This window comes from Eucyclogobius newberryi, unplaced genomic scaffold (assembly GCF_026437365.1).
Source record: "Eucyclogobius newberryi isolate DKJ021-1_F unplaced genomic scaffold, fEucNew1.0.hap1 SCAF_16, whole genome shotgun sequence".
NCBI classification, from domain to species: Eukaryota; Metazoa; Chordata; class Actinopteri; order Gobiiformes; family Gobiidae; genus Eucyclogobius; species Eucyclogobius newberryi.
The window spans coordinates 8645771-8660057 of record NW_027315790.1 but is presented as its reverse complement, the minus strand read 5'-3'; the positions used below and the strand labels follow the sequence as shown (position 1 = coordinate 8660057).

The 14287-nt window shown below is 39.1% G+C and overlaps 1 protein-coding gene across 5 annotated transcripts in view; it reads right to left on the bottom strand.

The window, feature by feature from the left end:
* LOC140361637 (receptor-type tyrosine-protein phosphatase U-like) overlaps nucleotides 1-14287 on the bottom strand; it is a 422151-nt gene that overhangs the window by 40110 nt on the left and 367754 nt on the right. For all 5 annotated transcript variants that reach the window (XM_072447383.1, XM_072447385.1, XM_072447384.1 and 2 more), the window contains 3 exons: nucleotides 3526-3623; nucleotides 1443-1559; nucleotides 1216-1370 (listed from right to left, as the gene is read on the bottom strand). In XM_072447383.1, coding sequence (XP_072303484.1) covers nucleotides 1216-1370; nucleotides 1443-1559; nucleotides 3526-3623 — 370 coding nt within the window. The remainder of the gene's footprint in view (nucleotides 1-1215; nucleotides 1371-1442; nucleotides 1560-3525; nucleotides 3624-14287) is intronic.

Sequence of the window (14287 nt, the reverse complement as noted above, 5' to 3'; positions counted from 1 at the left end):
TCTTTTGGCAGAAAACGATGTTCACAGAAAGACACCAATGTGCTCTGATCATTATTTTCCAAATTTAGTGTTAGGCTCCATGGTGGGTGTCGGGTTGTACAGGAAACACTGAATTTTAAATGAACACAATCGAACATTTGTGAGATACAACATCTTATTGTACCATAATTAATCCTCAGCACAGTGAACTCATATTCTTGGTACTTTTATAGTATGCCACCGATATCTACTTTGTGCGTTTTCTTCACTGACAGTACAATAGATTCTATAGAGTTAGAGTTATCAGCACAAGCAACATATGCTTAAGTAAAATACTTGTATCTTGTAACCCTCAGATCGACAAGGACTTCAAGCATGAAAATGTTCAGAACTTCCACTTTAAGAAGACACTGAGCGATTTCTGTGCCAGATTCATGATGCTCTCAGAAAAGCTCAGAAAAACCTTCTTGATAAGAATATGCATTTACAATAAAATGTCCTTGAAACGACCATATACAAGCTCGACAGGACAGGTGAAAGGCAGGGTGAGAGGGAAGAATTGCGTTTGAAGGTTCAGTAGTGATTATACTGTAAATGTTCTGTGCATGTTGGGCTGTTGAGTCCAGGACCAGTGCACTCTGCAGAAGAGCAGTGTAAAGGACTAAAGAGCCTAAAACTCCACTCGTAGATGTTTTTGCATAACATAATATTGTTGTCCTTCTCGTGTTACCGTGGTTTCATTATTCATTGTAAATTAGCCCTAATGAATGTTTGTCTGTGTCTCTGTGACCAGCTGGCCCAAAGTGGTTGCATTATGAGTGTAAGGATAATCTAAAAGAGCAGAATTTATGTGGGTAGTGTTTCTGACGGTCTGACTGCTTTTAGATTTGTTCTTCCAGAAGAACATTTAAATATTTTGTGAATGTCAAAAATGTTCGTAAGAGGGCTTGGTGAAGAGGATGGTGTTCTTAAGGAGGTTTATGCTGTAATGGCAAGAATCTCTCGATAACAGAAAGAAGCAAGTTGTCTCGTTTCAAAAGTAAACTGTTTAATCTTGTGGCTGAATCAGAAAGAAACTTGTGTGGACTTGGCCATTCGCATGGAAGGCCGAGTCCACGCGTCTGTCTCTTGCCTGCTCTCCAAAATGTGTCTCCCAAGTCCTCCCGTCCCACCTCTGTCCCCTTCCTTAAATCACAGATGGTCACTGAAAAGCTTCCTGAACATGACAGTAGTTACCAGCAGTGGACCACCACCGGCCCTGCGTCTGGAGGTGTAGAAGTCTTCACGCGCCGCAGGAAAGCAAGAAGTCCTGTAGCGTGGAATGGGACGCCGTGCTCTGGCCACGATGTGAAGTGGAACTGGCACACCTCGTGTTTGGCTGGGTAACCTCTCTGTGTCAACAAACAGCATGCTAATATTTAAGACCAGGGTTCCACATTAGCAAAGAACCGGCGTGCACTTACCCTCTCCATGGCAAACGTCCGCACCGTGTACTCCGCCAGCGTTTCAGTCTTCAATAAGGTGATTTTTATGTCTCCGTACATTTCAGTGTCGTCTGGCCAGTATTTGCAACACTTCATCTGGACAAACAAGAGTTCAGAGTGTTTTCCAAGGACGCACATCTCAGCCATAAACAAGAAACTTTGTCACTTTGAAGAAAAACTGCAATGTTGTTCTCCTTCTATAACCTTAGCTAATATTTTTGGGAGCTTTTACTGCAGACGCCGCTATCCTCTCCACCATCAGATACGGAGCATAAAAGTGTTGACACAGAGGAAGATAAGTAATTTTTTGATCTGATTTCTATTGGCCGACACACTCAGGATAGGTGTTGGTGCTGTTTTCTGGCAGCTTGCACCTTCCTATATCTGTCACTTGTGGTTTTAGAAAATGGCTGTTTTATATTTCTGTTGAGGTAGTAGTTTTATAGACTTGCCATCTTATGTCAACTTTTCACTTTTGCCTTGTGTCTCACTAGACTTTTTTGTGAAATGAAGAGCAACGTCGCACGGAGAACATTTCAAATAGTTCGAATACTCACTTTTGGATTTGACGTTTATTCATCATATGGTTGGAATGTTATATACTGTATGTACAATTTTAACCCAGGCTAAACACAGTTATGTTTCTTTTCGGTTGTAACAAAACGTTCTTAATCAATCTTTTAAGTTTATTCAAATAATTATTCGAGCTATTAATTGTTCATATTGTGATTCGAAATTGTATTGCAATTTTAAGCCATTGTATCTTCATAATTGTTTTGTAACTTTGAGGTTCTTTTAGGATGAATTGTGATATAAAAACACATTGTGAGTGACGGTTTGATAAAACCACACACCAAGATATGATAAACAAAAACTAGAACCACCAAAGTTGAAGCCAGTTTGACAGCATTAGAAAGGAATTGAACGACGAGAATAACCATATCAGTCCAACCAGATAAAGGTTGATTTTGTCCATATATAATAATTGGTCGTGTGTTTTTGATAAACTTCAACTGTATCAATGGCATCTTGGTCAGGAGTTGTTTTTAAAAATATATATATTAAAGGCAAAACACTGCAGGTGAATAGGAATATTATTTAAATAGATATCAATATGAAACTTTTTTTTAAAAGTTCTGTTTTGTAGTCTGTACAATTCACAATATTGTTCTAACATAATTGAGGCATTTTTTGTATAACAATCTCAAAAGAAAGAGCGAGAGGGATAGATTATTTGGGATCTTATTTAGTCATAAAATAAATCTTAATAAAAAAATATTTTCCTTGCAGTGTCTTACGAGAACCAAGCTTTGCCCTGTTGTACATCTGTTCGTTTTCAGGAGATTTTGAGCTTCACAATAACACAACCATTGTAGTTCTTAAAAAGAAAACAACACCCATGTAAGCTTGGAATTAAGGAAGTCACAATATCACATTTTGTGTTAACACAAATTTACAATTATTCATGATTGTTGACACTAGACTTGGCACTAATGTTAAAACAACATTTAAATCCTTAATTGCTTTCATTTACAAGGTCACCATTCCTCACTAAGATCATAAAATCAAAAACAGCCTGATAAATACTTAACGTGTAGTTTGACTTTTTGAGAGTAGAAACTGCTTTACTTAAATTACTGACTGTTGCTTTCTACAATTCTCACAATTATTATTTTTCAGTCCTTATTGTGACCTGAATAATCATGATTATCGATTAACCGAATAATCTTGACATCCGTATTGCCTTCACATAATGCTTTTCTATTCTGCTTTGTTTCCATGACAGTCACCGTTGGAGGTCTGGTTAGCTGCGTCCAGGTTGCCATGTTGCTTGCCCACACATATTTCAAAGTCTTGACCTTGGAGCATCGCCAAAGGTGATCGCTCATGCTCCGGTGCGGTCGGCCGTTTTCCCTCCCACTACATTTCATACATAACTTCCATGATAAAAGGAGGTCCAGAAATACTGTACATCCCACGCCATCCATCTTGCTTCTGCTGGTGTAGGATAGGTCGCAGGACAGAGAGTTACGATGTGAGCGGCGGCGAGGACTACACCTACCCGGCCCACTTCCACCAGTTTGGTGAGCATGACGATACTGAAGCAGTTCTCCTGCCAAACCATCCTCCAGAAATCATAGATCATGTCCTGCTTTGGGCCTGCGGAGGTGGAGATAAACGGCAGAGGGGGATGGAAGAAGGTGCCCAAAACAGATGATGATGAGAGAGAAACGGGGGAGAAAAGGGAAAGAAACACGTTAGAAGAGAAAATAGCTGCAATAACAATCAAAGTGTCTTATTAGAAGGGCACGGTTCTAACTGCATCTAATCTAAATTGAGAAAATTACTATTATGGTTTTATTATGGTACTATTTATTATTTTCTTATTTCATAATTTTGATCATTTGCAAATCGATATATATATATATATATATATATATATATATATATAAAATTCTGAAAATGCAATATTAAATTGGAAGGCTAAGTTTTATCTATGCCAAAAACAAGCGCTTTTAAATGTTCAAACATAAACAACTATACTGAGCATGAATACTCCATACATTAAAAGTTAGATTCAATAAAAAAATAAAAATAAAATATAGCCGCAAGCGGCAATGATCGGCCCTCGCCACGCCGCCGCCACGTCCTCTTTTTATTACGCCTACTGCTGAATCTGTGACGCTGTCACATCTTCTCCCCTTTGTTTTACCATCAAAAAGCTATTTTATTTTGAATTCTTGGCAAAATGTGCGGCTTTGCCGCACAGACACCGTGAGTCTTTGAATAAAAATGTGAATAACTTTTGACGGATCACCCCTGAAGATGAGTCTCACCAAATTTCAGGTTAATAGGGCTAACGCCCTGGGAGGAGTTTGTAAAAGTCTAAAGTGTAAACATGTTCTGGCGATTTCCCCATTGGAATAACATGAAAGGTTTCGGTCATCGTTACGGCAACGCCATAACAATTATGACATGGGTCTCATTGACTTTTTTGATGGGGATGCCAAAATTGAGTTGTGTGTCAAATTTCATATAATTTCGCAAAACTAAACATTTAACCTCCATATAAAATCTGTAGGGGGTGCTGTGGCGCCAAATGAATTTATTTCACTTCAAGTAGGTTTAGGGCAAAGAGTTTAACAACTGATTCTAATTTGACGCAATTCGGACTTTATCTGCGCAAACGGCAGAAATTTTAAATATGGGAGATTTCTGAAATTCTAGCTACAGTTTGCGGCTTCGCCGCACAGAGACCGTGAGAGGTATCAATGTAATTTGGATAACTTTTGATGTCCCACTCCTCAGTAGCATTTTCACCAAATTTCAGCTTTTTAGGGCCAACGCCCTGGGAGGAGTTCGTAAAAGTACGACGTTTGGAAAAACTCCGAAGTCATGTTTAGCCATTTTTGAAGCAATATGGCCGACATTTGGTTGGGCGGATGGCGTTGCCGTAATAATATTTTTTACTTCTCTTGTCACCATCTACCTCGGCGCCAAATTTCATGATTCTACGATCAGATTTTTTTGGGTCATTTCCCATCTCTCAATGCATTTTTGGTACATTTGGGGGCGCTGACGCGCCAATTTTTTTTTTATTTTAGAAAAGGGAAATAGCCAGAATGTAGAGAGGCACGATTTTTAGAGGTGTGCAAATTTTTGTGACTTTTCGTCAATGTTCACTGGGTGAAAAATAGGGGGGTTGGTCCCGAGAAGAAAGAAAGAAGAAGAAAGAAAGAATAATATTCCGATGCGAAAACAATGTTTCCCATTTTTCAAATATCATAAACTACACATTTTCGGAAAGCGCTCGCGCTTTCCTACCTCATGGTGTGGGTCCCTGGTCACTGACGGGTACTTTCGTTAATTTTGAGTGGGCTCCGCCCACTTTGTGTTTTTGGCCCTCTATACAGTAATAATGTTCAATTTTTGCATTACATGCTTATATGCACGGAACATGCAAGAGATGGGGAACGTATTCGTGAGCTATTTAGGGCAAATGAGTGCTTTATATGGGGATGATGACCGCGATGTAAAGTGCTCGTTTAGTGCGCACTTTTGCACGGGCTTTGCCCGTTTACAACGGTAATGTTCAATTTTCCTACTACTAATTAGTATGCACGGGGCGTGCGTGAGTGAAGGAGTGCGTTAGTGAGTGTTTGGAAGTGGGCGAGCGCTTCGCGCTCGATTTCGTGCGCACTACGTGCGCACTTTCGCAGCCGTGCTTCGCACGGCCTTACGAGATTAATAGGCCTCTCGCCAGCTTGTGGCGCTCGGGCCTAATAACTTTATTAAAATACATTTTAAATGATTAAGCATTACCTGCATATGATAAAACTATTAGGCTAGCAAATAGAAACATATTTTACAATATCTATCAATCAATAAATCAATCAATCAATCAATCAGTCAATTAATCAATGTTGGGCTTTTTCATCACATCAGATTTCAATATTCCAGATTTAATCAATAAAAAAACTTTCAGAATCTGTAGATTTGAAATACAGTAGTACTCTTTAGATAGTGAACAAGCTAACTGAGTTTTATTTGATTAAAAGTTCTTACTTTTAATCAAATAAAACGCAGTTAAAACTTCAAATTTCATATGATTTTAAGTTTGTCATTCATAATGTTTCTATATTTAGTAACATAAAGATTCTGTCTGAAAAGCCTGTTTTATACAAATAAATGAGTTAATGTTGTACAAGCAGTGTGCGACCCGTGCCAAGGAACGGCGTAACAATGTGTCATCACTGAACTATTGCCCTGCATCGTTTTTTCCTAATACTATGGAGGCGGTGTCATTTCAATACACCCACAAATCCTGCTCCGGCGTGCAAAACAAGCAACACCATGGGCTTCCTGATGCTCGTCACAAATCACAGCCCGTGGAGCAGATGACACTTTCATTGATTTCATTACACCGAAGCATTGATAATATCGCCGGGGCCCTCCCTCACGCCGACCCCGCAGTCAACAACCATTCCAGCCCATGCTGTTTGTTTAATGGGAGCCGGGGTTCATCATAAACATTGATTTGTGCTGCGAAAAATGTTGTTTATCTATTCAATTTCCCGTTTGATGATGCTTTTGCTGGTTATGCCGTGAGTGATGGTGAAAAGGGTGTGAAAGGAAGAATTGGTTTTGCAAAGTGCGTTGGAAGTTTACCCTATCTAAAAAAAGTTGAAGGCTCATATAGAGTAATCCAGGGTTACATATTGGGGCATTTGAATATATTGAAAGTGAAGCGTTGCAAGAAACAAACGCTGCCATTGTAACCGCGGCGCTGACAGCAAGGCCAGAAGTCTGATAAGTGTGAAACAAGGAGAGGGAGTTGTGAATAAAATGTTGTGTGTTATGCAGAAGGGAATGTGCAGAGACTATGTGCTGGAAACTAAAGAAGTAAATGTCTTCGTTAGTCCCTGTGATGGTTAAATATGTATTTCCAGGGCGTTTGAAGTGTCCATTGTCTCCCCTTGCTGTCTCTGGGCAAAAAAACAGCCTTGAAATATTTGCCGACATCAACCTGAAGACAACTCTCCTGAGAAACCCTGACTCTTTTATTAAATATTTGGCAATGGGAAATGTTTTTGTTTGTGACTCGACTGTCTTATTATGATAAAGATAGAAAGAAATGTCTGAGTTCCACTGTCTGACATTAACATTACGTACACATCTTGCGTGGACACAGTTATAGGTGCTTTAATTGCTTTACCTTGTAGATAGCACATCTGCGCTTCATGTGAGTTCAAATCCGGCGCTCAACAATTTGCTGCAATGTTCTTCCCCAGTCTCATCCCCATTTTCACTTCTTTTTAATAAAGCCTATGGACTAAAAAATCCTTTGAAAAAAATAAAATCTTTCTTAGACTATATCCACAGATTGGATAAACATGGCACTGGTTCAGTAAATGTGTCCACCCACACAGAGCACTCAAAACGCCTGAAACCAGACAGGTTTCAACAGACAAGAGGGACCGTTTTTTAAGCCCGATGCCCGGTCCGATGCCCGACCCGAAGCCCATGTAAACTTATAGAAAAAATGCCCTGCAATCTGTCCGTTTAGGTAAAGATTTTCAGCTCTAGTCTGGTTTACTGGTTCAATAGTGGACTAAACCCGATCTCTAACTTAGCCTGGTCTCCACGGAGATAGTACATAGTACAAGAACATTCCAGGCAAAGCAATAACATTTACAGTACATGGTGGTTGCGGACACTCCACCGAGAAGTTACACTGTGGATCTTTACATTGTTATATACATTTATTGTGCAGGATTTATTAAGCAGGATGGAATGGAGGTTTTTTGTAGTTTTTCCTGGCCAAGAAAGAGGGTCTAAGGACATGGGGACCCTAGGACATTGCCCCTCATCCCTATGGACATTGTTTGATCTGTTTTTCACTGTCGCCCTCCGAGACAACTGCTGTTGTGATTTTGTGCGTTACGGAAATAAATTGAATTTAATTGAAGCAGTAGTATATTTCCTGTACCAGCTAAGTTTGAAAGAGTTTCAAAGAAAGCTGAAGTTGTCGATGAAATTGTTGACTGTATCAAACAGCAGAGGTCATTTTGACATCTCTTACTGACCACATTAAGTATAAAAAGCCCTTCCAGTACCATGACCTTCCTTAAAACTATGTTCTATTTCATAGGGTGTTTTGGAAATTCAAGAATAAAAGACCGATAAATTGTAAGTGATTTCACCTTTAACGGGCTGGGGTCATTTTGACTTCCATTACTTTGGCAAAATTATTTTTAAAAAGCTAAATCTGCCGGAAAGATTTCTACATTTCAATATGAAACCTGCAGTGACTGAATAGAAATGGTGGCTATTTTAGACTTGAGTTGATTCAATAGAAAATAACTAGTAATTAGCAAACTACACCTGCTGACGTTGATTATTCATTACAATTTACAATGCATTTTAAGTAGTATCACAAATAGTATGTAGACTGATAACTCTAATTAAACATAGCGTTCCAAAGCCAGTAAGAACGAGGCAGCCGCTAACACCTCCGACAGCTTTTGAACAGAGGTGAGTAGAGCAAGAACTTTTAAAGTTTAAAGTTTAAACTAATACTCAAGAACCTGTAATAGTTCAAAGTTGGTTTAATTAGAAGGACAAGACATGGAATAATGAACAAAAGCAAGGATTTTCAAAGGCTTGAGCACAAAAATGAACTTAAATGTGCTGTACCTGATTTGTACTGTCTTGTGTGTGAAAATGTGAAAAACAGAACTAGATCTTTTTAAACTCTGCAGCAGTTCACGTGTATCGCTCATTTACCCAATGCTTTCCCAGCATCCTAAATATTCACATCGTTTTCACATCTCTCACCTCTGAGCAAGTTTTGCTGTCATGGTGAAGCTAACAAACATTAGCATGCTGCTTCTCTGCGAATAAAACGCTCTATAATTAGATGCAAATGAAGCGCTGTGGTCTTGTTTTGACCCAAATAGGTGTTTTTTTGGTATATACTTGTACTGTGGCAGAACAGAATTTACTTAAAAGTGCAGGCTCTTAAATCGAGAGGAGCAAGAAACACAAATGAAGAATAGCTAAAATGTGGTGTATTTTTTATTTACTATAGATTGAATTAAAAATACTTAAATTTGGTTCCAAAATGGTCACGATTATTATTTTCTGACCAGAATAATCACGATTCCCGACCTAATAATCTTGAATCCCTAGTCTGGAAAGTTACTTAAAGGAATAATGGAGGATTTTTTGGCAGCAAATCTGAGTCTCTTTCCTCGTGGCGTGGACAGCCGAGTAGTTCATACAGATGTCAATCATAGGATGCACCTACTGCACAGCTGCAGCCTCGTCGGCTCGTCCCCAGGAGAGCAGCATGTTTGCCTATACCCGTGTGTGTCTAAGCGCATGGATCTATTATAATTTAGTTCCCTTAGTGTACAGGACAAAATGAAGACAGAGAAAGACAGTTCGAGCTGGCTCAGAAGAGACGGAAATCTACGGAGACGAGAGATGCGATGCGATCCGTCGCGCTAATAAACAAACTCACGCGTAGCAACGAGGCTGTTGTGTGCTTCCGCACAGGGATGAGTGCGCATGCGCACTTCCGCTTGAGTTCTCAAATCGGCAAAATATATTATTACATTATTCCTTTAAGTAAATATAGTACCCGCCGCCGCCAAGTTTCCATATTGTACTCTAAGCTGTAAAATGCAAATGAGCATATCTTACACCATAACGTGTAATGTTGTGTTCACATTGAGAACAATAAAGACCCATTAAACCTGGGGCCTTTAGTGATCCTGCATTTACACGGTCAATAAGTCGCACACACAAAGCTGTATCGCTGCATTAAAAGTACATCATCATGGCTCACTGAAGAAAGATGCTCACAATAGTCAATAAAATACTGCTTCTGCTTTGTTCCCCTTGTCCCAAAGCTCACCTAAAGCAAAGTATACACTGCCATAAATTGTGTTATAGTTCATTCGATAAGCAAATGCAATCCTCCTGTCTCACAAATGAAATGAAATGGTTTGCGCCGCGGGGCAAACGCTCCCATTGGGTGTAATGGGAGGTGACACGGGATAACCCCCAAACCAGTAAAACAGTAAACAGAGCTCGCACAGGCTGTCACTACTGCTTCCAGACTTAATGTAGAGAAATGTGCCGTACTGTACTTGACCCGAGGTAAGAGGGCATGCTCGTAATGTGTGCCCAAGTTAATCTCTTCTTGTTAGAGATTGAAAAGGTGAGTTAGAGCTGAAGAGCGGGTTTGTGCTATAACAGAAGTATGTATATACAAATACTATTTTCTTGCAACAAAACTGTATTTGAGTGTCGCGAAAAGCATAGTTTATATTTATATTTGTATTCATTTGTAAGGGGAAAACACATATTAGTGAACATTATACATATACATATGTAAAATTTTCAGCCAACGTGGATCATTTCCATATAATCAAATGTATCAAAGTAAGTTGTGGGAAAGTATGTAATATAACTGTAGATTAGATTTAAAAGTATTGAGTGTTTGTACAGTAAACCACCTTTGTCAAAAATACAAAGTGTCTATCAAAACTTGCCATTGTATAAACAAATAATATATATATATATATTTTTTTAAATGTTTAAAGCAGCGCCGATATCACTCACATGTATCGTATGTACTGGCTTTTCATATTTAGTGATATTTTGAGGTTAATCTTAGTTTCTCTATTACAATCACATTATGCTCTCTTTCACTTTTGTGCTCTTCTGAAATATAGAATGTAAATTTTAATGGTGATTGAATTAGATTGCTGAAAGGTGCTATTATATGCAAGGGATTATTAGCTAACTCTTTCCTGCTGGATGAATATGCATGCTGCGTCAGAAGTGGGCAGATTTTCAAAATATAGATAATATTGTGAATGTTGTTTTAAAGATATGGAATATCTTAAAATTATGCAAAAGAAAGCAGATTAAACAGGCAAAATAATAAATAAAGGAGGTTGTAATCTCGCTCTGCGCTCGTAAACATCAGCCGCTGAGTGATCTGCACTCGTTCACCTGAGAATTTATGGATTTTATGTGCAAATATAACTGCATAATATCAGCTCTCCTCCTGTAACTTCTTCTTTCAGGTAAAGCCTCCAGCGTAATCTAAAAGCGTGTGTGTTATCAAAACAGATTCATTTGCTTCAATTCATTAATCACACAAGTTAACGCGTGAACATTGGCAGCCGTAGTCTTAAAACATTTCTGTTGCCTTGTCTATATCCTCTGAATATCCTCAATCGAAAACTCCCCAAAAATATTGAGGTATTCATTTTTGTCAATATCTTCCTCCCCTATGCTGCACTACTGCCATTTCCAGAGTACTTTGGGAAGGCGCCTTTTCAAAACATGGTTGGCAGTTTTTCTCCCGGCGCGCCTCCCTCTCTGCACGCCTCCTCATGCCTGGACATAATAGAGAGTTAGTCCAGAGCACCTGCTGCCCGCCCGCCTGCTGGAGAAAAGCACAGCGGCCTCGACAAGACCGTGATGCAATTCAGTGTTTGCTTACTAATGTATGAGCTGGAAGAGTGCAGCGTGGTGTGCAGAGGAGGAGGAACCCGTCACACAGAGCCGACAGACGGGACTCCAGGGGGGACGTTAAAGCTATTCATGCTAATGTGTAAAGAAAGCATATGCACAAGTTCAGAGATACAAGTAATTTTTGCATATTTCGAAAGTGCTTGCAGTTTTAATTGATTTGAATCTAATCTAAATACAGTTTGGACTTCACATTTCACTAAAACATAATGATTATATTTAGGAATGTACCAAAAATGTGTGTATCATGTGTTCTGGGTGTGTCCTGTTGCACAAAAAGATTGGACAGAAATGACACCACCCTCCCACTCAAGCAAACTCAGTCATAATTAGAATAAAATGAAGAGCTGTCATACGCAGCTAAATATGGTTGTGACAGCTTGAGACACACATTGCCAACTCCAGTCACAGTAATGTGGCTGTAGCTGAGGCATAAAAAGTGGAAACTGTGAATCGGGGAGGGGGGCTGTTGTTTTTATTCGAAATTCGTGAAAAACATGTCCAATAAATATGTCGGTGTAATCCCTCATTCGTCCAGGCGTGTTCCATAGTAGAAAAAGCTTCAGTTGTAGTCATCTGGACTCAGTTTGAAAAATTAGACGTTTCGACTCTCATCCAAGAGTCATTGTCAATAAAAGAATTTAGATCGAGAACTCCGATATTAATACTGTTCTGTAGTAAGACCCGCCCATTGGGAGGAGCCTTCCTGAAGTAGAAAGAGAAAGGAATCTTCCTGGTATCTATAATGGAATACTGAACCCCTGGAAAGGTAGAGGACCAGGACCAGGCCATTTAGATGCTAATCAGGTACTCAGGGTGGTTGAGCCAGGGTCTCACAAAGACAAAGAGGATTCTAATAGCCCATTAAAATTCTGAATAGGCTAGCTCGGTAGATACAAGGGGGGAGTTTCTGTTGAAACAAACAACTCTTTCTACTTCAGGAAGGCTCCTCCCAATGGGCGGGTCTTACCACAGAACAGTATTAATATCGGAGTTCTTGATCTAAATTCTTTTATTGACAATGACTCCAGATGACTACAACTGAAGCTTTTTCTACTATGTCCAATAAACAAAAAAAGGTTTCCTTGATGTGAGTGAGCTTGCATTTCCACAAAGCCGACTGTAGGAGCCTCGTCCTGCTTGTTTCCGTGGTTATGGCGTTCCTTTAATATTCCACATGGCATAAAACGTATCTACCTCCAATGCAAATGTTATGAAGTATGTTTTTAAATTCCATGGAATTATTTTAAGTGACTTTCCGCCTCCGTAAAGTGACATACTGTTTCTTTAGAGCCCTGCAACTTGTTTTCACCACTGGCATCACACTGAACTTCAGAACTGTATTCGGGCCTCAACTATCCTAAAATGGACACAACAGATGGATACATACTCCTGGCTGCAGGGGAAAAGACCATCAGAAAACACTGAAAGAGTAATGGAAATATTACAAAAAATTAGACTTAGACTTAATTTGAAAATGTGGCAGGGCATCTGAGATAAATGACAACGCTTAACTGTGGTGAAACCATCGCTTGTATGTCCAATATCCAGTTAAATGTAGTCTGCACTTGCATATTTCAGTCATGCAACATCTTTCTTCGTTCACTACTCAACACACCATGACACCAATTTTCCCTTCACCCAAGATCCTCTCAAATGAACTTCTGACGCTTCGCATACACTTCCAAAATCTCAACTTTTACTCATATTAGCTCTGCTTCGACTGCACAGCGTGGCACTTCAGTACACGCTTCACCTTGTGCGCACCGCCGAGGCTATTCTTACGCCAGACTAAAGAGCAGAGGTGGAGAAAAATCAGCAGAGTATCGCCAAATGAAAAACATATCCACACACTAAACAGGATCAGAGGCAGAATAAATCTTTCATTTTTTCTCTGTTAGTGCGAAGCGGTGCGTATCAAGCCAACATCACTCCCCCTAATGCAGATGGTTGGGAGGAGACGAGGAACAATGTTGCGGTTAGCTATGGTACCATGAGAAATGACTGACGTACAGTTTTAGTCTCGGGAAAAGATGCTGCGGCTCCAGATGTTGAGCTGTAGAGTAGTTGTTTGCGTAATGAATAATTAAAATTTGGGTTTGTCATCGGCGCTATGTGGAACTGCTACAAATGTTAGATGTTAGATTTTACAATTGTTCTTCTGAAAAAAAAAAAAAAGAAGGTTGCTAACTATCACATTGACTGATGTGGAAACTAAGCTAAACTAAGTTTGATGTTTAGCTAGTATTGGTGCTTTTGCTTGTTTTAAAAAAAATACAGAATAGAGTAATCAAATGATAGAAATACATAAGTACATAAATAGATTATATGAAATTCATAAGTTTGTGTCACTGTGAGACATGGCTAAAGCTGCAGTAAACAGGAATAACTGTTGTATCGTCAACGTTTATTTCACTTGCTTCCTTTTTATGTAATAGATCAATATTTTTCTGACTATGCAACGACTTTAAAACAGAGAGAAGAAGCCTATCAACCTAGACAAAGATAGAAACTCTCATCATCTTAAGCAAAATGTTTCTAGCTTGATTAAATTCTGTAAAAATAAAATATCATGTGTCTTGACATGAGAGCAGTGAATCAATAAACAGGAAACAGTTGATGCTAACGTGCGCTAGCTTTGTTTTGCTAAGTATGTCAGTTTGGGAATAAAGGCAGCGTTTGGGGATTTATTTATTTATTTCTCATTTACATATCTGTTTTTTTATTATTTTGATTTGCGTCTGCGTTCTTGCTTGTCCAATCATCTTATG